This window comes from Populus nigra, chromosome 14 (genome assembly GCF_951802175.1).
Source record: "Populus nigra chromosome 14, ddPopNigr1.1, whole genome shotgun sequence".
Taxonomy (NCBI): Eukaryota; Viridiplantae; Streptophyta; class Magnoliopsida; order Malpighiales; family Salicaceae; genus Populus; species Populus nigra.
Genome location: NC_084865.1, coordinates 676,298 through 701,040, shown reverse-complemented (window position 1 = coordinate 701,040; position 24,743 = coordinate 676,298). Strand labels below are relative to the sequence as shown.

Here is a 24,743-nt window from a genome sequence, read left to right as displayed (position 1 = left end):
ATCGAGCAAGACTTTGTTTAATTTTTAAACTAAAAACAATGATATTATTTCAATTTAAAAGAAAAATATTAAAATGATCCATCATCATTATCATCGTGGTTTGTATTGAGAAAAATTTATAAAACATGGGTTTTATACCTATTTAAACCAAGTCTTTTCATGTCACTTTTGAGCTAAATTTTGCTTCTTTTTTTTTAATCAATGTATTCATGATTTTTTTCTTCTCTCTCAACATTTTCCTTGATTGAAGATCCGAATAATAACGTGAAAAGTAATTCAATTAACATAAAATCATAATCCGGAAAGTAGACCGGGTTTGGGTTTCTTGAGGTGTTAGGGACCAATCATAAATGGTATTCATGAGAATTTAAAAAGCCTTTTCAATTCTCCATCTCCCATTTTAATGAATAACTACCTGAACTCGCAATTCAAGTTATCCATACCCTTTGCATTTAATTTCCTTTAACATCAATAAATAGACACATTTTGCTTTAACTATTCAGCTCGGATCAAATTATTAGAAAAAGACTTGGCATGTGTATCGAAACAAGATTTGAATTATGAGTTTGGTAGATTAACTCGTATTATTTTAAAATAGTGTTGTTTTAAGAATATTTTTTTAAAAAAATTAAAATGATGTAGTTCTAAAAAAAATTAAATCAAGTTTTAATCAGTTCAATTGGACAGGTTAACTCACTGAATTATCTCCTGTCTACTTTAATTTGAAACCCCAATTTAGCATAGATAATTAGTTCTACCCAACATGTTAAACCAGGTCTAATTAAAGAAAAACATGAAATGTCTTGGCAATAAAAGCCCTTCTTGAATCCCAATATTACCTCCATATCCAGAGCAAAACTGTCAAAGCAATATCTCTCAGGAACTTTGAAAAAAGGAGAGAAGAATTACTATCTTCACAAAGCCATAAAGTGCCAACACTCCTAGTTAGAGAAGGAAGACCAAACCATAGTAACAGTGATAATGAAATGTGCCCTACCACCCCTCGTTAGTTCCTCACTTTTCTAGACGAACCCTAACTAATTCAACCGCCAAGGAGTGATTGAGGACCCCAAATTCAATTCCACACTGCCCTTCCATGAAAGCAAAAGAGAGTGTCTTATTTTCTTCGTTAGCTAGAAAAGCAAATAGCCCCTTTTTGACTAGGAACTGCAGGTTTATTTATTTTTCCTGCTGGAGATTTGGTGCCCTCTTTTGCTCGACAGTCTCAATGAAGGCACATGCAGCAGGCACTGTGTGCCATGATTTTCTACCCCACAATTTTCCCTTTCCTCAATCCACGCATAATTGCCCGGCCTACTAAGGGATCCAATACTCGATAGTCTATAAAAGACTAAGGGAAATGAAACTTCAACATACCACCAAGAGCCTAAAAAATTTCATCATCTCTATCTTTAATCTTCAAGTCATTTCTCTAATGGCTTCTTCGGCTAAGCATCTATTGTTCTTCTGTTTGCTAGTGACGTTTTCCTCTATCCAGGCTAGAGAGAGCATGTTCTTTAGCAAGTTCACGAGACACTATAGCATCACAAAAGAGAATGGTAAGAAAGGGCCCATCACCATTTTGTCAGTACCAATTCAAGCACCCACACTAGCACCATCACCATCACCAGCATCGTTACTAGATGTTCCAGAACCAGCACCAGCACCGGTGTTCGGCGAGAGTGAAAAGGGCCATGGCCATTTCGGTGAGGGCTCAGGAATGTTCCCTCCTAAGGAGACTTCAACCACCACCACCACCACTTATGCTGATGAAAATGAGCTTTTGAACGAAGAACTTGATGGTGTAACCTCTGACCAGAAGTATGAAAACAGCAACTACAACAACAATGGCTATACTAGCACTTACAACAATAATGGTTACGAGAGGAGCAACTACAACAACAAGAACAACAACAATGGCTACAAACTTGGTAGTGCTAGATATGAGACAGGTAATCAAAACAACAATGGCTACACCAACAAGTACTACAATAATGGCTACAAACTAGCTGGTGAAAGCTATGAAGCAGGCAATCAAAATACTGAGAATGGCTACAACAACAATGGCAACACAAACAACTACAACAACAATGGCTACACCAACAAGTACTACAATAATGGCTACAAACTAGCTGGTGAAAGCTATGAAGCAGGCAGTCAGAAAAGTGAGAATGGCTACAGCAACAACTACAACAACAACGGCTACACCAACAAGTACTACAATAATGGCTACAAGCTACCTGGTGAAAGCTATGAAGTAGGCAACCAGAATAGTGAGAATGGCTACACCAACACCTACAACAACAATGGCAACACAAACAACTACAACAACGAAGGCCACACCAACAAGTACTACAATAATGGCTACAAACTAGCTGGTGAAAGCCATGAAGCAGGCAGTCAGAAAAGTGAGAATGGCTACAGCAACAATGGCAACACAAACAACTACAACAACAAAGGCTACACCAAGTACTACAATAATGGCTACGAACTAGCTGGTGAAAGCTATGAAGCAGGCAATCAGAATAGTGACAATGGCTACACCCGCTATGAGACTGAGAGACAAGGGATGAGTGACACCAGATTTATAGAGGGTGGAAAGTACTATTACAACGCGAAGAATGAGAATTATTATCCTGCTAATAAGTACGAGTCAGGGAAGGTAAGCACTCAAAATCAAGGTTCTTATGGAAATGATGAGAACCCTAACGAATTCAACACCATGGAAGAGTATAAGAGCCAGGAGGGGTATGAGGAAAGCCAAGAGGAGTCTTTGCCTTGAAATACTGTTATTGTTGTTAAATTTGTAGTGAAAGGAAAGGTAAGAATTATAGAGGAAGAAGAGGGCTTTTGATGTATAATTGAAGGAAAGGCTAATTATGGGATCAAATTACAAATTTCTCATTTCATGTGTGATTTTCTAATTTAGTTTTTGGTTTTGACAATATTGTTTATGCTTTGTAACTCAAAAGGGATGGAGGATTTTATAGCTTTGCACTTTCATGTGAAAAATCGCACTATCAAGGATCTTTAATTCGAGAGCCTCCATTGAAAGTCATGATTGGTGATAATTAAAGCTAAGATGTTATCAGAATTCTTGATACAGTTGTAAAATCAGAAAACAGAGAGAGAGAGGTAAATTTATCATTCACCTGTGTTGTGTATTCCTATTTTAAAGCACAAATGCAGTGGTTTTGGCATCTAGACCAGTAGAATACAACACCTCTCTTCAAATGGATTTTGGCAAAGAACACTGTGTTAGGAGGGCTGGTTTTGTTAGTGCTGTTGCAGAAAAAATATATGTTGCAAAATATTGGCAATACAGAGTTCCAAAAGTACAAGCAAACATCCGATTCTGTCAAGATCTCTTCTGTTGCAGCTCTGAACTGTTGCTTCGACGGGGCCCAGATATGTCATTTTGGATTTCCTGGTCTCTGCGACTTTGGCCAGCGGTTGTCTGTTTGTTTTACCCTTTCTTGATTTCGCATTCACCCCGAGCATAGGCCATTTCTCGAGTTTAGTCCTGAACACAGAACAGTCATGAAAATTAAAGCTCTTATACCTCTGCTTTGAATCCAGAATCTGTAATTATTCGAAACCTTACAGAAAAGAAAAGAAAAGAAAATGGAAGTTAGGAATGGTCTGTGCAATGAAGATCTGCTGTCTCGTTTCTGGAGAGTGATCGATCTCTGCTGTCATCAAGGAATAACTGATCTACTCCCAAGTGTTGTGGTTCTTTCTCCTGTTGAGGTTGAACTTCTTTTGAATGAACCATGAAGCCAGGTCTGTTCAACCTCTGTCTGCAAACTATCATTCAGTCTTGGTATACATGAAGTTTTGTTTCGTATCATTTTGCATGTACTCATCTCGGATTCTCTATGTTAGAAAACATGAGGAGGGAAGAGAAGCAATCAGGTAAATGTAAAATTTGATATGGCATTGAGAAAGTGATGCAAGAGATTCTAGAGGAGCTGAGTTGCCGGATACAGAGTTGATGGACTATGTTAACAGGGCAGACCAGCACAACGATGGCAGAAACAGTAGTCAGGGTCCTTTTGTTACGGGTGTCGAAATGACGCAAATTACCCCAATTCAAAAAGGGCAACCATCTGTTGTTTCGGACCCCCAAAATCCATCGTTTAGGCCTTTGTTTTCCTAGATTTTTTTTTTCATTTTTAGTATCTTTTCGGAACTTGATTTTAAAGTGATTTTTATTTTGGTTTACGTTTATATTTTGCTTGCTTGCGTTTAGAGAATTAATTTAGTCTAAAAATTTAAGTTTTTGAATGATAATTTATATAATTTTTTAAGTTTTTGAATGATAATTTATATAATTTTTTAATATATTTAATTAAGTATAAGCTATTTAAGCTTGAAAGAGGTTTTTCATGTTCTATACTTAATTTTTATCAAATAAAATAAAAATAGTGAGATTTGAACTTGTAAATGTTTAGTCAACAAGATTTTAATATTATATCAAAAAACTAATTTAATCTAAATCTTTCAATTTTTAAATGAAACTTCAAAATATAATTTATATAATTTTTCAAATTCTTCATAATAGTAATTTTATTTTATCAAATAATTATTATTTACTATATTTGAAAACTTTGATGTCCCTGGCTAAGGAAGTCAGGCTTGTAAGCTATTTTAGTACAGATTTTATCAATGAGAAAATTATTTTGTTTTTTCTCTCATATTATGAGATTTTCTATGATATTTAGGATTTATCTCAAGCCCTTTTTTATGAGTTAATAATTTGAATTAATTTTTTTAAATTAAAAATGATATTAAAATGACATGAATTTAACAAACGTGTCAGATTCTAAACACTTGAGTTTGATAATTAATCAAACCTAAGGTAATATGGATCTGGTGAACGTGTTAAACTCAAGATATATGGATTCAAAGACTACAAAGTTCTATAGCTATATGTTGGGTTCAAGATAATTTCTTAGATTAAAAGTATTGTAGATATAATAAACTGTCATGTCTCTCCATGTAGAATAATTATATGAGTCATTCATATTTGAGATAATAATCTCCCTATACTCACAAGTGTCACCAAAAGCAAAGGATTTTTTAGTCATTCTTTTCTTTGAAAACGATAAGATTGAGGGGTTATAAATACCTCATGAACCTTCTAGGTAAGGGTTTAAAACTTTCTATCTCTTGAAAAAATTTGAATATATTTAAGAGTATTAACCATCTTAAAACTCAAAAATAAACATCTTTGTTTTTTGAATTTAAAACTCTTTTAAGTTATTTATTACTTTTCTCGTAAATATATCAACTTTATCATCGAAGTGTTTTTAAATCTTATGATTGAAACTGTTTTTGCAGATACTCAATCTTGTATTATTAATTTGGTGTTCCTCGATCTAAAAAGAAGAAAACCAATTATCTAAATATATTGATTAACCATTATCTCAAACACTAAAAAACTAATTATATATATATATGGATTTTGTCTTTTCATTTAAACCCTTCCCCAATTTCCCTTTCTAGCTCAATTTTCAATAGTTCAGGCCGCTTTAGAAAGTGGGAAAATATGAATATGAAGATGGGTACGATACCTCGTTTCTTGTTATTGCTGTGACAGAAAATGTGGCAAAATATTGGCAATACAAGCAATTGAAAATCCAACTCGGTCCAGAACCTTGGATCTTTAATGCGGACAGCGACCATTTTGGCTATCCTGGCGTCTGATCTGCTACATCACCAGGCCGTCTCTTTGAAGCTTAACTCTTCCTTCACTTTGCGCTGCGCTCACCATCGTTTTCAACCTGATGCATAGGCCATCTGTGGAGCTTAATCAGAACCATCACGAAAAATAATTCTATTATCAAGAGCTGTTTATTAATGTCTCATAAATTCCAGTGAATGATCAAGCAATAAGTGATATACATTACATTAGTACAGTAACATCACCAAAACTTTGTTCAGCATAGTTACTGAAATCAAAGGCTAAGGCTGGTGGTGCTCAGGTAGCGTGACACGTTACTGTCTTATGATGGCAGACAGGTTACAAATTAAGCTTTTTTCCCCTGTAGATAAGCTAGCCGGAGAGGCCCAGCCGCAGGCCACTCAAAAGAGAAAGCATGTCTTGTAGAAGTTCATATCTCAATTAATAAAGTAGGCATCACAACTTGCTGCAGAAGAGAAATTGTGATAGGAACCTATGGCTGGCAGCCTGATGATGATCTAATTATCTCCGTGAAAGGAATCACAGGTCAATAATATTATTAACAAAGGTATTCACAATGAATTCAAGGAACTTAGTTTGACAAATGATTAGCTTAAAACCAAAAAAAATGACAGGTTCTGCAGAGCACGAACAAGGACAACATCAACCACTTAGTGTCATTTGCACTGAAAGCAGACACCTTGTTTATAGCAAAACATGGAATGGGTAACATTAACAACATGAGTGCATGACGATTAAACCTTGTTTTTGTGAAAATACAATGCTCCATGACTAGCCATTAGTGACACGAGGAATCTCAAGAATTTATAACACCACATTTGCAAAGCTGATAAATTAGTAGATATGTAGCGCGAATGACAGAAGACTGTTCCTGCTCAATTTCTTATCCTCCTGAATGCTTGAATATGTATAAAGGGGATGTGAGAAATCTTGGGCCAATCTTCGCCTATCTCCTTCCGACACCTTTTTTCTAGCAAAGGACAATCTCCAATTTCAAGATATTCAAGGGAGGAGGACAGTCCCTGTTCTGGCATGGATTCAAGCTGAGGACAACTCCAGATATTCAATTTGTGAAGAGAGGAGAGCTGCTGAAGCCCCCTGTAGCCCAGAGATTTCAGATTTGTCAGGTTCAGGATGTTAAGGTATTCAAGAGAGGAGGGAAGCCCCTCTTCTGGCATGGACTCAAGCTTAGGACAATCACTGATCATCAATTGGCGAAGAGAGGTGAGGTGCTGAAGCCCATTGAACTCTAGAGATTTCAGATTTGCCAGATTCCAGAGTTGAAGGTACTCGAGGGAGGAGGGCAGCCCCTCTTCTGGCATGGACTCAAGCTGAGGACATCTCCAGATCTCCAACTTGCTAAGAGAGGTAAGGTGCTTAAGCCCCTTGTAATCCAAAGATTTCAGATTTCTCAGATCCTGGATTTTAAGGGTTACAAGAGTAGAGGGCAGCAGCGTCTCCTCAGGGAAGGACTCCACGTCATCTTTCCCAACAAATAGGAAGTGTGAAAGAGAAGTGAGAGATTGCAAACCACACACCTTCAATTTTATACAATCTTGGATGCAAAGTGAGTTTAACTTAGATGGCAAACCCCCTTCTGGAAAGAAATCAAGCTGTGGAAGTGAGACCAGTTCCAATTCCTCGAGGGAAGGAAGGAGGGAATGCATTTTTCCTGGCAGCGACTTCAAATTTATGCAACCCTCTAACTCAAGCCTTCTCAAATCTGGGACAGCAAATCCTCCTTCGAGAAAAGATACTAAATTAGGACATTCTGCAATTTTCAAATGACGGAGAGCCCGCTGTTCCTTTTGTATGCAAAGTGATTCAAGATTTTGACAATATTGGATTGTAAAGGTGGATAACGGGGGTAAAAGGTCTAGCTGACAATACTTGAGCGAACTGCAATCGAAGATGCCAACGTCTATGATTATAGAAGAGGAAAGATAACTCATTTGCTCCAATCCCTTTAGTTGAGAATCTTCTCTAAAGGTAAGACACCACCTAGAACTAGATAATTCCTCTATATATATACGATCATTAGAACCCTCACCGTCATTGACCTGGATTCTGGTGAGCTTGGGAGCCTCTGGAATTGAAACCACAAGCTGTGGACATTCTTCAATGTCAAGTTTCAACAGAGAAGGAAGGTGGCAAGGCAAGGCATTTGTTAACTCCGGACATTTTTCTATCCAAAGCTCTTCAAGATGAGGGAAAGCACCGGCTGCATTTGTATTCCATTCCTTCCATTGTGGCATCCCCAGTAATGTTAAACTTTTAAGGGATTTAAACGGCTTCTCCATGAAAGGGCCAATTCCGTAGAACTCAGAACCAACAGCCACAACTTCATCAAATCCTTTAATTTGGAGCTCTTCAAGATTTGGCAACTGCCCAAGTGGTGGTAAGGAGGTGGAGTTCTTACATCCATCAAGAACCAAAGACACCATATTTGAGAAAGAAGAGTTTCCAACCCAACCTGGAAACTTTGTACCCCCATAAGCAGTAATGACAAGCTCTTTCACATTTTCAGAAGGCTCCAATTTCTCAAGTACGTCTCTGCCATCCATGTCTCCATCCCATGTCAACCTCAACCTCTCAATCTGCTTCTTACCCTTCAAATTGGCATCCAAAGCATCTTGAACATCCTCAACATTTTGTAGATTCCAAATAGAAAGCTTCTCTTGAAGATGTAAGAGCTTCTCCAACTCTTTAATGCAGGACCCATTCTGTTTTCCCAAAAAGAAATCTGTCAACTTTCGAAGCTTTGTGAGTTTTCCCATTTTGGGCGGCATCTCTTTCAATTTTGTCCCTTCGATATCGAGATGTTGTAAGTTTACCAGTTTGGACATGTTGGTTGGCAACTTGATGAGATAGTAACACTGCTTCAAGATTAATGTTTGCAAATTGTACAGTTTGCTCATATTTTCAGGCAGCCTTTCTATTGATTTACCCGAAAGGTCTAGATATCGCAGATGTTTCAAGTTGCCGATGGAATTGGGTAGCTGAAACTGATGTATATAACCAGACCCAACAAATGATAGTACTCGCAAGCGCTTAAGAATTCTCAACATGTCATGCAATACCTTGCCATCAGCTTTCCACCCAGGTGCTACTAACAAGAAGTTGCGCAGATGTTGGACTTCATGAATGTGCTCAAATATCTTGGATACCTGATCATATCTTGAAGTGAATGATAAATAACGAGTCCTTTCAGGAAGCCTGCATGGATTTCCACCCTTCAACCTAGAGCCTGATTCTCCATCTCCCATAAACTTCAAGCAAAATTCTCCTGATACGTATTCGGCTAAATCAATTATGAGTTCATGCATGAAGAAGCTTGACGGATCATTGCTTGATTTCTGGAAAAATGACCTAGAGACAAGATCATTAAAGTACTTCTCACCTATTCTTTCAGTCTCCACATCGCCTCTAGACTGGACTAAAAAACCCTCTGCCATCCATAAAGTGATTAATTCATTCTTCATAAATGTATAACCCTTGGGAAATATTGCACAGTAAGCAAAACAACGTTTTAGGTGTGATGGGAGATAATAATAGCTCAATCTTAGAGCCGGAGGGATGTTTTCATTTGACAAACCCCACATGTTGCTATTCGATATCCTCTCCCATTCCTTGGCATCTCCTTCAGAGTGCAAAAGACCACCTAGAGTTTTCGCAGCCAGAGGTAGTCCTTTGCACTTTCTCACTATTTCTCTGCCAAATGCTTCCAAGTGTGGGAGTGCACCAGAATTTACACCGCTAAATGCATGCCTTGCAAACAACTGCCAGCAATCTTCATCGCCTATTCCTTTCAATGAGTAAGAGGGGTTAACAGTTTGCATGACTTTCGCCACATCTTCATTCCGTGTTGTTACCACAGTCTTACTTCCTTGCCCTGCATACTGCAAAGGTAGCAGTAATTTGTCCCATTCACTGTACTCAATATTCCACACATCATCTAGAACAAGCAAAACCATTTTCCCCTCCAACTCCTCCTTTAGAGATTCATCAGGATCTTTGATGCCACAAACACTTGCATTGACCTTCTTAAGAATATCATCCATCACTCTTGTTACATCGAAAATCTCTGAAACCCAAACCCAAACCTTGAGTTCAAACAAATCCTCTACCCTGCTGTCATTGTAGACAAGCTGAGCTAGAGTGGTTTTTCCAATCCCTCCCATTCCAACTATAGGAATCACAACTACATTCGGGCCATTTTCTTCATTCCGTCTCAACAATTCCATTATGGCTTCCCTGTCAGCATCCCTACCATAAACATAAGATTCATTAACTAGAGGAGTTGTCTTCTCTGACAATGGTCTACCTCCAACAGCACCTTCTATCCGGCGAAGATCACCCTTGTGCTTGATTAAACGTTCAAGCTTCTCAAAAATCTTTCCTAACTTTGCTTCTATCCTTTTCATCCTTTTGTTAGTTGGATTAAGAAATGGAAGGAACTGCCCGACCTCCAATCATGAAACATGAAATAAATTTTAGAATAGACAGCTTTAAAAGTAACATTTGATGTAAAGTATAACTTCTGTTTTACTAATATTTAATCCAATTTTCCTTGGAAGAAGATTCAAAGTAGTGCTTACCTGAGTCCTGACAATTTGAGAGGCAGCTTTGTCCTTGGATCGTAGATGTTCATAATGAATCTCCTCCAGCAAGTCCTCAGCTTCATAGACAGCATGTTTAACATCATTAAGCCAGTTCTTCACAGCAGCCTTTGTAATCTGCTTCTCCTCCGCGTCGTCTAGCAGTCCGTTGACAGTATTCAGTGTTTCTTTCAACCTTTCCAGAAGATCATCATTGAGTTTTTGCGTTTTGAAGAATCCCAGAACCTCAGGATAGGCCAACTTCTCGACCAAAACCTCAATAACAGCAGAGAGAAGTGATTCTCCAATCAAAGCCAGAGCCATGCTGTTGATCTTTGCCAAGGAACTAGCAGAAAGCAAGAAGAAAATGAATTACCGACAATGAGATGTCAAGAAAACAGTTGACTTTGCCCCTGTTTTAGACCAGTCGTTGTTGATAATGTCCTTTATATTTACCTTACTCCCTTGATCTTGATACCAAATTCCAAGACAGTCCTAAATTTAACAAGTTATACAATTCACAAGATGAATTTATTTGGCCTTAAAGGTTTTACAAAGCAGTCGTAAATTTATCAAGTCATATAATTCAATGGCTTTTTACAAAGTTTAAGATTTCTTAACGTATAGATTTTTCCAATTTAGTTTTGGGTTTTGACAGTGTTTACGATTTTCAATTCGAAAATGGTAGAGGGGTTATTCAGTTTTGCACTTTAATTTCAAAGGAAAATTGCACTGAGGATCTTGAGCTTCTCATAGAAAGAGGAGTTGCTAATTAAATTACATTGATTTCTGCCGGTAATTAGTACATGAAAGCACATAAACATTAGTAGAGATGCAAGTGCGACATTGAGAAAATGGCTAAAATAGAGTAGGAGATTGGCCTTAATTCTTGAAATGCAGTGTATTTGGCATGTGTTAGCTTTTGTGGCTATGGTTTGAAAATAATTGTTTTACAAAAAGTATTTTTACAATGTTTTTGAAATTAAGGTTATAAAATAACTAATATATATATATATATATATATATATATATATATTGATGGTTTTTATTTCAATATTGTAGATTTAACTACTGCTATTACATCATGAAATAAACAATATTTTATATAAAATATTTTTTATTGTTCCATTAAACTATCTGTAATTCCATCATGTACGAAATCCATCCAACAAGGACTACAGTTTCCATGGCTTCCTAAACGTATAACAACATCAGGTAAAATATCATCGGAACAAAATTGGGATTGCGATCAAATTCTGTAAATGCTACGTCATCATGCGATCTCCTTCTAATGTAATTATGTAGTGTCATTGATTAATATTAAACACTAATTTTTTTAATAGAACACAATATCTGAGAAATTTTTTTGAATTTTTTTAGTTTACTGGGTCGGACCGGTCCAACGCATTTAGGTTTGGATCAGACCGGTCCGACCATGAACAGTGGAAACACTCTCCACTGTTCACTTTGCAGAACAGTGGAGAGCAACCCAAACGAAGGAGAAGGGGAAGGGGAAGAGCAGCGCGGCAGTGATGGATTGAGGGACGGTGGAAACACCGAAGGCCAGTCACTCTCCACTATTCACATGCAACGTGAACAGTGGAGAGCAGCCCAAACGAAGAGAAGGAGAAGGGGAAGAGCAGCACGACAGTGATGGACGGTGGAAATACAGTGGAGAAAGGAGAAGGCGGAGGAGACAGCGAACAATGGAGAATGTAGAAGACAACGAAGGAGAAGGAGAAGGAGAAGGAGAAAGGGAAGGGGAAGAGCAGTGTGGTGGCGGGAACGGTGGAGGTTGGTGGTGAAAGGGATCTGCTCTCCACTAATGGACAGCGGTCCTTTTTTTTTTCCTCTGTTTTTGCTCTTCTCCTTCTCTCTATCTTGCGGTCTTCTGTCTACAAAAATAAACAGAGTAGAAACGTAGAATTGCGAAAAGCATGTAGAAATAACTTCTATAAAACTGAGTTTTGAACGCATTTAATAGCGGGGGCTATGCATGAAAACTGCGTTATGTTTTGTAATCAAACAAGATGAAATCACGGTTAAATAAAAACATTGCCACAAACACATAGCCAAACGGGCTCAGGCATCGCGGCCAACCGCACCCAAAGCATCCGCATTCCGACACAGGTTCTAAATCAAGTGACGAAGGTCACCATCAGTAATTGCTTCCAGGAAACACAACTTACAGAACAAACATGGAATTAGCTTCTGGAGAAACCAAACACATTTCAGTCATTAGCAGCTTTTCTTCAAAATCCAGAGTTGCTATATTTTTTGGAAGGCATGAATTGATTTGGTTCCAAGAGGAGTATTATTATTAGCAGCATGATATGGCTGGTTTTGTTGTAGCCTTGAAAAGGAAGCTGTTTGCCTGTTATTGCTGTGACAGAGAAGAAAAAGTTACAAGATATTGGCAATATAGAGTTCCAAAATTAACAACACAGGCAAGCAAACATCCGACTCTGTCAAGATCTCTGTCTTGGCTCTGGATTCGTTGCTTGGGCAGGGGGGCGAACATAACATTTTTGGATATCCTGGTTTCTGATCTGCTGCATCTTTGGCCAGAAGTTGTCTCTTTCTAAGTTTCACCCTTTTTACTCTTTGCGTTCCAAGTCATTTTCACGGTGAGGCATAGGCTATCTCTCGAGTTAATCCTGAACGTAGAACCATCACGAAAAAACATCAGGCAGCTGCTTATTCTGATCAACCTTTTTCTTTTCATAATATTCCAGTGAATTTTCAAGTTGTAAGTTATATAGATTGGTAGCATCTCTGTTCTCTTTTTATAACTCTTTATTGAATACAGAATCTCAAATTATTTGAAACATCATCAAGAAAGAAATGAACACAAGGAAATGTAAAGCAATTCTCTCTTTGGTACATACGAGAATCTGGGAGTATATTGCAAAGTAGCATGAAGCATATTTTCCAACATGTCTCTGTTGCAAAGAAAAAGATGTCAATTTGCAGCTTACACAGAATCACACAGAAAAAGATTGGCATTGCTTCAAAAAGCCATATCGTGAAAAGCACTGTTCATCACAATTACAGTGAAATCTGAAGTAAATGAGGGGCGGGGCTCAGGTATCAGTAGACTGAGCTATTTACAAGTGATGCTGAAAAGAAAATGGCATATTTTACGATTTTATGATTGAACAGTTTACAGATCAAGCCATTTCCCTTGTACAAGCGGGAAACGATGGATACAAGGAGAAAGCTTAGCTGCAGATCAATGAAAAAGAAGAGGAAATCCACAAAAGAAATCATGTCTATAGAAGGTCATGGCACATTACTCAACCAAGTTCCCTACTATTTGAAGCATGAATGCATAATCCCAGGCACCTTTTCTGCTGCTTAAGAGATGTTGCTGGATGTCATTTTTACTTTTCTGGCAGCAATATGATTATTGAATGATCTGACTACAAGTCTAAGATGGTATTAAAAACAATAACGTTCTATGTAGAAAAGGGCCTTTGCAATTGAAAATAATTTTGAATGCTCCTGGAACTACGTTGAAAAACAAAGAAGACAGTGGAAAACCGATCAGTACAAAACCCATAACAGTCTCCGGCAAGCCTTTGGCCCAATTTCTGCCACACCACACCTAGTATATACTGGCTCATTGGTTCGTGATTACTTGGGCTGACTTACGAAACATATAGGAATAATTTTGTAAAAAAAATTAAAAATTTTAATTTTAAATTAATTCAATATTAAAAGATAAAATTAATAAAAAATAACATTTAATTAAAAAATAAAATGAACTCGATCCAACTAAGTACACTTGCAACGAAAGTTATACACATCACCGGGTCCTATATTTTTTTTATCTCAAAAATTATTTTTATTTAATTGCATAACAATTTAGTGCATAATATGTTTTTCTTATTCAACAACATGTTTTTTAAAAGTAAAAAATTATGATAGACACGTGGAGCCAAGATAGCAAAAATAAATTATTAACAACAAATAATGAAATTATATTCTTTTAAATTTGAAATAAATTAAAAAAATAGGTTATTAATGACAAAAAAAGGTTAAATTATATATTTTTTTAAAATAAGAGACATAAAAAGCATCAAACAAAAAAAAATGAAAAACAAATAATACTTAAAATGTCGTGGATTAACCTATTAAACTTGCTACTTGGATAATTGACTTAATCAGGTTCAATGATTTGTTTTATCAATTTTCTTAAAACCAAGTATAAAATAAGAGAAAAAAAGGAAAAAAAAAAAAGGAATCCAGCCGTGTGAATCTAGACATTAAAAAAATAACCCAGGTAAATGGGCTTTCCGACACAACCTAGCCCATGCGCCTGAACTTATCTTATTTTAAAAAAAATCTTAAAATGGTAGACAAATTTCTTTCTTAAAAAAAAAATCAGATGATGCGTCATTTGCTTTCTACAAATTAGCTGCTAGAAAAATCATGAGTTTGGTTTTTATTTTCTATTTAAAACTTATTTTTTACCCAAACACACATATAAAACATCATAAACATCTTGATAAACCTATTCATGATAAAAAAAAAATTTTAACCCAAGGCCAAAATAATTCCTGTGATAAGATCTATCTCGTTAGGTAAGAAGAATGAAGAAAAACACTTAGGTTAAACTCATATCATGAAATGATAACCTATTAACACCAAAATTAATTATTTTGATAGCCAAAATTATTATTAACAATGAATTTCTCTTTATACGCTGAAATTCAGTGAGTCTTTCAATGCTCTCATAAAAAATGAACTAGAAAATGAGTGAAATGAAATTTAGTAGTAAAATTGAATTTCAAAAAACTAAAGAGACTGATTACCTAATAGCTAAAAAAATAAGGATTAAAATGAACTTGTCAAATAAAATTATAAGACACCATCTATTTTATATGTCCTTTGCACTTTAATTTTTTGTCTTTCAATTTAATAAAAATTTTTAATTGGGTGTTAATTTGAGATCAAAATAGCTTAATTGTGCAAGAAAAGAGTTTGAAGATCAAATTATTTTTTTTAAAAAAAATTAAACTATTTTAATTCATAATAATATGTGAGAGAGATAAACAATAAAATTTGCAACTATTTAATGCCCACACGGCTGAATGTTTTTGTTAATAATATACGTCTCTCTTGAAACAAATTACTTATTGATATTAAATATCCTGAAGATATTTTTTTTTTATCTTATTGAACAATATTCATTAAAAATCATGTAAGTAAATTTATGTTGATATAAAATTATAATCAAAAGTTAAAAAATTTACAAGCTATTAAAAAATACTAAAATTTCTATAACAGTGGAAATAATTGAAATTATAGTATTAATTTTGGACGTAAGTGATTAGGAAATATCTTAAAAATATTAAAAAATATACTATTTAAATACCATATCTTATCGTTTTCTTGTTTTATTCATCGTTATCAAACTCATATGAGCCAATTTTTTAAAAATAAAATTTAAGTTATTAGCTCATTTATTTTTATTAATAAAATAATATTTTTTATTTTTTTAATATTAACTTTTTTAATATTAAATCATTGAAAACTCAATCCAATTAAAACAACCATGTTTTACCACGTCAATGTCTTCTTGTATTTAACTAGAAACCCGACCCGATTCAGCCCCAAATTTCCCGGGTTAAACCGACAAGAAGGGCGGGTTTAACAACTACAATTTTATTATTGTTTGAGAACCTAATTGTAAAATTATAAAGTTTGAGTACTCATATAATTACTCACTAATTCAACCTCTTCTTCTCTAAGTCGCTATACCATAAATCCATTAGTCTCAAAGATAAAAGCTAATAGTGTCCCTCTCTCATGCTTCCTACTACAAATAATTAATTAATTAATTAAAAGAAATTATGGCGCCGGAAACGAACAAGGCGAGTGGCAGCGGAGGTGCAACCGAAAACGATGCGCCGGTGAAGGCGCCGCCGTCGAAGAAGAAAGAGGAGAAGAAAGACGACGATTTAGTAAGTTTCATTTACTTTAATTTCTCACTTTAGGGTTTTATTCATTGAAGATTGAGAGCAACTTTGTTACTTTTTTTATTGATTTAATGCGGGTTTTTGCCGTGTAGTCGGAGGAGGACTTGGCATTGAAGCAGCAATTGGAGTTGTATGTGGAAAGAGTTCAAGATCCTGAAGCTGGAGTTCAAAAGCTTGCTCTTGAGAGTTTGAGGTAGTGGTTGATTCATTCAAAATTTGCAAGTTTAGAGTTTTTGTTTCTGCTAATTTTGATGATAATTTGTTGGTGATGATAAATTGGAAGGAATTTGAAACTGTGAAGCTGACGTGAAGGGTGAGTGATATTTGGTAATATATAGGAATGCAATTGGTTTCTTATGGGAATTGCACTGATAGTTTGGCTGTGTTTATTACCTTTGTAAAAGGGTATGGGATTTCTCTTGGAATTTAGGGCTTGATTTTTTGGATTAACAAATCTAGACTTCAACATGAAAGTCATTTAGAAGATGGGTCGTGACTGCCAATGTTTATGAGATGGAGCTTTGGAAGGGGTATGTGTGCTCTTGGATTGAGCTCCCCTCAAGCTAGGGGCAACATGATCGATCATGTTAGTTAAATCCAAACCATTGATTTTGAAATCAATAGTTAGGATCTCATTTCACCAAGTTAGTGGGTGGTTTGAATCCTTTTAAAATTTGTGATTATTTTTTTATATAAAAAAACCCAAACCATTGATTTCAAAATCAATGATTTTGATTTACTTAACTTGAGAGGAGCCAAATCTGTGTGCTCTTGGCTACACTTATTGAATGGGTGGACTGGCTTGGTCTTCTTCATTAATTATTGTACCGATTAAGACGGTGTTTTGATAGCCTCAAATGCTATAATGGTTGTGAATATGTTTTTTAGTCTATCGTGGCTTTTCAAGAGTGAAGAAATCTCAGCTTCTCGTTTTGTGTATCAAAAGATTGAGAATGTCTTGCATGGCTTCATGTGTTGTTGTGTTAAAAGTGTATTGATTTTACTACCAGTTAGTATCAACTTTCAGGAAACAAATTTTGAATACGTGTGGTTATTGACAATGCAATTTTTTCCCTTGCAGACAGGAAATTCGAAGCTCAACGAGTTCAATGACTTCAGTTCCAAAGCCATTGAAGTTTCTTCGACCACATTATGGAACCTTAAAAGCACATTATGAAAAAATGTCTGAAGCCGATCTGAAGGTATATTGTGAAGTTGGATGTTGTCCCTTAATATCAATCACAGTAGCTCAGACATTAATTAGTTTTTTTATGCAGAAATACTTGGCAGATATACTCTCAGTTTTGGCGCTGACCATGTCTGCAGAGGGAGAACGGGTATCCCTACATGTTTTATGGTTTAAGTTTGGTCTATCTTATTTTCCAGTGATTGGCATGCTATGCAAGGGCGTACTTAGTCTGCACCTTTGCTCTTGTCACCCCTATATTTCCCCCTGTCTTTCTTATTAATGTTTGTTTTGTTTATCACATATTTTCTCTTGCATATATACTTGGTGCGTGATTCTGAATGTTTATATTTATTCTGCACATGTTAATCTGAAGCACTAGTAGTTCATTCACTTGCATCTGTTTTTCATTTGATGACTCTTTCAGGAAAGCTTAAAATACAGATTGTTGGGTTCAGAGGGTGATATTGGTTCATGGGGCCATGAGTATGTAAGGTGAGATCATCTCACTAAGTACATTTTTCATACGAGTAGGATACAAATTGGAGTTGGACATGCTTTTTATTGTGATGAAGGCTTGGTTTGTGTGCTGGTTATGTGTCGCTGTGGTATTGTTTTTTCCTGGGCTTGCAAGTTTAAGTTCTTCTAATCACAATATATTTGAAAAAAAAAAAATGGTCACTGCTATACAGAGTTTTTTTGGCTGCAATGTATTGAGCGCAGCTGCAAGTGCTTTTATAACAAGTTAGTTGTGATAAATTTCTAGAATTGGGATGTTCTATCTTTTTAAGAGGATGTCTTGTTCTGTTTATTGCAGTTAATCATTCTATCCATTCAATAAAATTTCTTCCTTGATCATTGAAAAAAAAAGCTTGAAGCCTTTTTTCTTTTTCTACAGCTTTTAAAATTTGTGCATGCATTTTGTGCTGCAACAGGTTCTTAGAACTCGGTCACTCAATTTTCATTTCTGTGATCTACTAGCATTGTTGATTGAATGAATTTTGCAGTTCTGTGTTTTTAATTGATTAGCAACCTATTGGAGTAACTGGGCAGAGAGGATTGTTTAGCATTTAATAGTTATGAAGAGACACTCTCACAGGCACATACATATATTATGTGTATGAATCAATCTTAACGTCATGATTTTTTTGTTGGCAGGAATTTGGCTGGAGAAATTGCTCAAGAGTACACAAAGCGACAGGTTATAAATTTATCCTTTAGTAATGCTGTTGAAGATTGAAATGACTTGTTAAGCAAACTTGTCAGGCAATGAAAATGTTCTTCTATCTGATGTGTACTTTCAGTTTAAAGTATCCATCAAAAGTGTGTTTACAGTTTAAAGCATCACTATGCTATCTGGAGGATTGCATTCAAACAGCCTGATGTTCCTGTATAATTTAATTAATACTCACTTATTCTTGTGTTTGTTCTTCTAGCATTAAGCTTTTCATTGCTTCCACTGTGACACTTTTGTTTATCGATTGGTGCCTGGGATCATGATGCTCAGGGGTGTTTTGTATTGAACTGTGAAAAATCTGTCATGAACTCTCATAAATGTTCCCTGTGTTCTTAATTCCAATTATTTTTGTGCTGCTTACAGAGTGAAGAGGCCTCAAATGATGATCTGATTGAGCTTGTACAACAGATTGTTGCATTTCACATGAAGGTATGCCTTGAAATTGTATTTTGAGATAAGTTCCCTTAAATGGAACATGGATGCAGGGTTGAGTCTTGATGTACACCAGAAGTACCAAGCTAGTACTGAATATCCAAATACTGTCTACCATATCCCCATATCAATAACTGTGCTTTTTATATCTAATCATTTTTATTGTTTCGCAGCACAATGCTGAACCTGAAGCTGTGGACCTTTTAATGGAGGTAAAGCGTAATATTATTTCTTCAATCTTCCTAGTATTCTTTTATCAATTTTCTTTTCTTCCTCTGAACTTTGAGTATTTTATTTTGACTAAATCCAGGTTGAAGACCTTAATATTTTAAGTAAGTATGTGGACAAAACAAATTTCAAGAGGACTTGTCTCTACCTTACCAGTGCAGCAAAGTGAGTGTATTACAGTCATGATTTACTAGGACTTTTTGACCAATAGATTTCAAAGAATAAATCTTTCCACATTTACATTGTTATAAAATCTTACAACATAACATGTCTTATAGTTGCTTATCATTACTTAATTGCGCAAATCTTCAAAATAAATGCCCATGTATATGCACCATTTAACTACCAAAAAAGCTTGTAAGTACACCCAACTTTAGACTAGTTATCATATTGAGCGATGAAGAATTAAGTAAGAGAATGCTTCTTGTGGAACAAAATTTTTAAGAAGTCTTCACTTCCAATTCTTCTTCTTGAATGAAAGAGAAAGAAAGATATTATATATATATATAATGGCATTCAAAGGACAATGTCTTCAACCCTGCTCTATGTTCAATAGTAGATCATGTGTGTATGGTGTTGACATTTCAATTTGCAATATTTTGCAGATACCTTCCTGGACCAGATGATTTGGTAGTTCTGAAAATAGCATATGAGATATATATAAAATTTACGGAGTATGCAAGCGCACTTCAGATTGCATTATTCCTTAATGACTTGCAGGTTTGCTTGTTTGATTTCATTGACTTGAGTAACCTTATGTATGAGTAATTTGTGTCTGATGCAAATAAATTGAATCTATTATGCATAAAAAGTAATTGTGGTTTATTTCCTAACAACTTTGTGTATGATGGCAGTATATCAAGCAGGTCTATACTTCTTGTGATGATGTGCAGCAAAAGAAACAATTTTCTTACATCCTTGCTCGACATGTAAGTTTTACAAATGTGTATTGAATTAGTTTTGTTGCAATTATTGATACATTCGTGCTCAGTGGTTAACTGGTATTTCATTTTTTTCAGGGTACTGCTTTTGAACTTGATGATGATATTGCTTCAGATGATATAGACAGAGAAGTATTGGAGGAAATAATCAACAACACCAAATTAAGTGAGGGTTACCTTACCCTTGCTCGTGATATTGAGGTCATGGAGCCCAAATCTCCTGAAGATATCTATAAGGTTTGAACTTTTGAATCTGTATGGTGCTGGAATGAGATTTTACTATCCAAATGTTTTATATTTCTATACAAGTATATAATTCAATCATATTTGTCTTTTCTATACCACCTTCATGGTTTGATTGCTTTATTTTTTTGTTAGGCACACTTGCTTGATGGCCGGGCTAGTGCTGGTGCTAGTGTTGATTCAGCCAAACAGAATTTGGCTGCTACATTTGTTAACGCATTTGTAAATGCAGGTTTTGGACAGGTAAATATATATATATTTTTTCATGCAAATGCTCGAAGTTGTGGGTTATACTGACATTTGTTTACTTATGTTTGTAACAGGATAAGTTAATGACACCTCCAACAGACTCTTCAAGTGGTGGTTCAGGAAATTGGCTTTTCAAGAATAAAGAACATGGGAAGACCAGTGCTGCAGCAAGCCTGGTATGCTTTTGTTCTTTACGTGATTTACTGTAAATTTCAACCTGCCTGCAAAAATCTCACTGATGTTACCTTTACAGGGTATGATTTTGATGTGGGATGTTGACTCTGGGCTCGCTCAGCTTGATAAGTATTTCCACAGCAATGACAACCATGTGATTTCTGGTGCCCTACTAGGGGTTGGAATTGTCAATTGTGGTATCAGAAACGACTGTGATCCTGTGAGTTCTTTTAATTTTTGTGCCAGAGTAACATAATTTGTTACCAATAAATTATAAATTATGTATTTCTCTCTGACTTGATTTCTTTTCTCAGGCCTTGGCACTTCTTGATGATTTTGTTGATAAAGAAGAACCATCTATCCGAATTGGTGCAATAATGGGGCTAGGAATTGCATATGCTGGTACTCAGAATGAGCAGGTGAGCTTTCTTTTCCTTATGATAAATTTGTAGCCCATAGCAATTATTATCTTAGTAAATAAACAGTTTTTCCCTTTCATCTTTGTGTGCTGTAGAAATTTCAACTCCCTGATGTTGGCTGTGTTTTTATTGGTCATCTTTTATTCAGTTTACTGATCCAACTGTTGATTCACTAAATTATCATTCTTGTTAGCGATGTTTAAAATATTTGTTTAGTTAAATGTATACTGGAGTTTGAGAAGTTATTATTAGAGGGAAAGATTGTGATGTTATATGATTAGGGGCTTACAAGTGCGTTGTAATTTGATTTCTTATATGTTTTTGTGATTGACAGATATGCAGGAAATTGTCCCTGGTGCTTAATGATGCAAAAGCTCCACTTGATGTAATAGCATTTGCTGCGATCTCATTGGGCTTGGTTTGTGTGGGTTCCTGCAATGAAGTGGTTGCACATGCTATTATCTTGTCGTTGATGGAGAGGAGCAAATCAGACTTGCAGGACCCCCTTACTCGATTTTTGCCACTTGGCCTTGGTCTTCTATATCTTGGGAAGCAGGTAATTACAACTTGAGGAGGCTATTATGGAATCCAATATTTACTTTTGTACTTCATGTATTATTATGTCAAGCATTGTTGCCACATTGTGCATGGGATTCATTTATTGCGCACTAACATTTTTGTCAAATTAATCTGGGACACTCGTAACTTTTTTATTTGATTTTTTTATGCGTGTTCAACAGGAAAGTGTGGAGGCCACAGCAGAAGTGTCCAAGACATTTGATGAGAAAATAAGAAAGTATTGTTATATGACACTGCTTTCCTGTGCCTATGCAGGCACTGGGAATGTTCTTAAGGTAATCTATTTGATTCATTTAATGCTACTGATATATTAAGTCATTCTTCTTAGTAGCTAACTCCTTTTCTCATAGGTTCAAAACCTTCTTGGTCGTTGTGCTGAAATCCTTGAGAAAGGTGAAACTCACCAGGGACCAGCTGTGCTTGGGATTGCTATGATAGCAATGGCTGAGGAGTTGGGCCTTGAAATGGCAATTCGCTCATTGGAACATCTGTTGCAATATGGACAGCAGAATATCCGTAGAGCAGTTCCTTTGGCCCTTGGACTCCTCTGTATATCAAACCCTAAGGTATAAAAAGTCTTTTTGTAGTGATTTGAAAATTTGCCTATTTTGCACAAGTATACTATGATGATTTTAACTGACTATTGAAATAATTACAAGGGCTGGGTAAGCAAACTAAGTAAATTCTTTTATAATTCCAGTTATGAATGGAGAAATTCTTGTAATCAATCTATGTAGATGAAAAAACAAAGAAAGTGAGATAATAATCAATTAATTGCTTTTTCCCTTTTCACCTGTTCATTTGGCTTTCAGTCTGTCTGTCCATAGATTGAGGGAAATAAAAATTTAACATAGTTTTTCTTGTGGTTTTTTTTTTTCAAATAGTTTTTCTTGTGATTGCATATCTAAATTTCTACTCTTTAAATTGTTTCTGAGAATTCAAAACAAGTGTTGTTTGCTGATGATTTTTATTTCATATATCTGCCAGGTTAATGTTATGGACACATTAAGTAGACTTAGCCATGATACAGATTCAGAAGTTGCAATGGTAAGATCACACTTTGGTTCACGGTTTAAATTTTATTTTGTTGCTTACCCTCCAAAAGTTGCTTGTTTTTTCAAATGCTGCAGGCTGCGGTTATTTCCTTAGGTTTGATGGGTGCTGGAACTAACAATGCTCGCATAGCTGGAATGCTTCGCAATCTTTCCAGCTATTATTACAAAGATTCCAGCCTTCTTTTCTGTGTAATGCTTATTCTAAATGTGTCTTTAGTTTTCTAATTGTGCTGCTGGGTTCCATCAAAGATTAGTTGACTGATTCCACCTGGCCCATGCAGGTGCGAATTGCCCAAGGCCTGGTACACTTGGGGAAGGGCTTATTGACCCTCAATCCATATCATTCTGATCGCTTCTTACTATCACCGTAAGAAATCTCCTTCGGTGAAAATTGGCTTTCCTGGAATCATTTGACGGGATTGACTATGAGTGCTCTTTTCTTTTTTGAATTATTATTTTATTTTCTCTCTACAGGACTGCACTTGCTGGTCTAATAACAATGCTTCATGCCTGTCTTGATATGAAAGCGATCATTTTTGGGAAATATCACTATGTCCTCTACTTCCTTGTTCTAGCAATGCAGGTTTGTTAGAATTTGGACACATCAACCTATATTATTTGCTTCCTTTTTACCTTGTGAATCACTTGCTTCTCACTGCCAATTTGTTTTTCTATGTGGCCACAGCCAAGAATGTTGTTGACAGTGGATGAGAATCTGAAGCCTTTACCTGTACCTGTTCGAGTGGGACAGGCAGTTGATGTTGTTGGTCAAGCAGGAAGACCCAAGACCATTACTGGTTTCCAGACCCACTCAACCCCAGTTCTTCTAGCTGCTGGTGATCGGGCTGAACTGGCTACCGAGAAGTGAGAATTTTTCTTTGAAGTTACCATTAACTTTTCTGTTATTGGTTGATAGTACTCTAACAAGTACTTTGTTCTGCAGGTATATTCCTCTTACAGCCATTCTTGAAGGGTTTGTCATATTGAAGGAGAACCCAGATTACAGAGAAGATCAGTAGTTGCTCACAGAGACTTCTATAGAGCTTATTCAATCAAATACGAATTGTAGACCTTGCCTGATTACCTTGGGATTTTCAGCCAGGTTTGAATTTGTATGCACGTCGCATGTCAACTTCTGCCAATCTTTCTTTCTCCAGTATATTAGCAAACATTGTGGATTAGTGGAGACAATTGCGCACTCTGAAATCTATGAAGAGGGAGAACATAACCCAAATGCATGGCAACTCTTGACAAGTTTGCTTAATTTATGGAAAACAGGGTTTCATGTTTGTGCTAGATCTACAATTTTTTTCCACCTTGTTTTTGCAGAGTGCTTTTTAATGAGGTTTGCAGCAAGTTCCAAATGCTTGTATTATAACACTTTATTTCTGATTTTATATAGAAATGAACTGCATAAACTGTATACTAAAGTGAAAGTTACCATTTTAGTTTCTCAAAGCATTCAACAATGTTTTGCTCCAGCTTTTATAGTTCAAAACTTTCCAATATTAGCTTCAAAATTTTCATGGAGTTTTAAATGGAAATGCAAACAAATCTTGGAAAGAAAAAGCACTACCTTGCATGGTAGGATAAGTTTGAAGCATGATTCTTGAGGGATTCAAGAAATAGCTAATTTTGGTTCAAGCATGGCAGAGCTTTGATGTGGCACGGTGTTGTCATTCAGGGATCATGCCAAAGCATCAAATATCAA

At 35.9% G+C, this 24,743-nt stretch overlaps 3 protein-coding genes across 3 annotated transcripts; 2 read left to right on the top strand and 1 right to left on the bottom strand.

Annotated features, from left to right (window-relative positions):
- The first annotated feature begins 1,435 nt into the window (after window positions 1-1,435).
- LOC133673251 (uncharacterized) lies at window positions 1,436-2,782 on the top strand. Its single transcript, XM_062093991.1, has one exon. It carries the CDS (start codon window positions 1,436-1,438, stop codon window positions 2,780-2,782), a length of 1,347 nt encoding a protein of 448 aa, XP_061949975.1.
- Window positions 2,783-6,366: 3,584 nt separating this feature from the next.
- Window positions 6,367-10,711, bottom strand: LOC133672258 (putative disease resistance RPP13-like protein 1). Its single transcript, XM_062092626.1, has 2 exons — window positions 10,306-10,711; window positions 6,367-10,173 (listed from the first exon to the last, which is right to left on the bottom strand). Exons 1-2 carry the CDS (start codon window positions 10,627-10,629, stop codon window positions 6,583-6,585), a joined length of 3,915 nt encoding a protein of 1,304 aa, XP_061948610.1. The 5' UTR covers window positions 10,630-10,711; the 3' UTR covers window positions 6,367-6,582.
- A 5,351-nt stretch (window positions 10,712-16,062) lies between these two features.
- On the top strand, window positions 16,063-24,462 carry LOC133673169 (26S proteasome non-ATPase regulatory subunit 2 homolog A-like). Its single transcript, XM_062093858.1, has 25 exons — window positions 16,063-16,274; window positions 16,382-16,482; window positions 17,371-17,491; window positions 17,567-17,626; window positions 17,903-17,970; window positions 18,634-18,676; window positions 19,076-19,141; window positions 19,318-19,356; window positions 19,455-19,537; window positions 19,978-20,092; window positions 20,227-20,301; window positions 20,392-20,550; window positions 20,692-20,799; window positions 20,880-20,981; window positions 21,059-21,199; window positions 21,294-21,398; window positions 21,733-21,954; window positions 22,139-22,252; window positions 22,328-22,543; window positions 22,965-23,024; window positions 23,108-23,221; window positions 23,314-23,399; window positions 23,507-23,615; window positions 23,718-23,896; window positions 23,976-24,462. The coding sequence occupies exons 1-25, from the start codon at window positions 16,164-16,166 to the stop codon at window positions 24,049-24,051; spliced, it is 2,673 nt and encodes an 890-aa protein (XP_061949842.1). The 5' UTR covers window positions 16,063-16,163; the 3' UTR covers window positions 24,052-24,462.
- The last annotated feature ends 281 nt before the right edge of the window (window positions 24,463-24,743 follow it).

Coding starts and splice junctions, on each gene's coding strand:
- LOC133673251 (XM_062093991.1), top strand. CDS start 1,436: ATGGCTTCTTCGGCTAAGCATCTATTGTTCTTCTGTTTGCTAGTGACG.
- LOC133672258 (XM_062092626.1), bottom strand. CDS start 10,629: ATGGCTCTGGCTTTGATTGGAGAATCACTTCTCTCTGCTGTTATTGAG. Junction 10,174..10,305: donor CTCAAATTGTCAGGACTCAG/GTAAGCACTACT, acceptor TCATGATTGGAG/GTCGGGCAGTTCCTTCCATT.
- LOC133673169 (XM_062093858.1), top strand. CDS start 16,164: ATGGCGCCGGAAACGAACAAGGCGAGTGGCAGCGGAGGTGCAACCGAA. Junction 21,200..21,293: donor TCAGAAACGACTGTGATCCT/GTGAGTTCTTTT, acceptor TTCTTTTCTCAG/GCCTTGGCACTTCTTGATGA. Junction 23,616..23,717: donor TCCTTGTTCTAGCAATGCAG/GTTTGTTAGAAT, acceptor ATGTGGCCACAG/CCAAGAATGTTGTTGACAGT.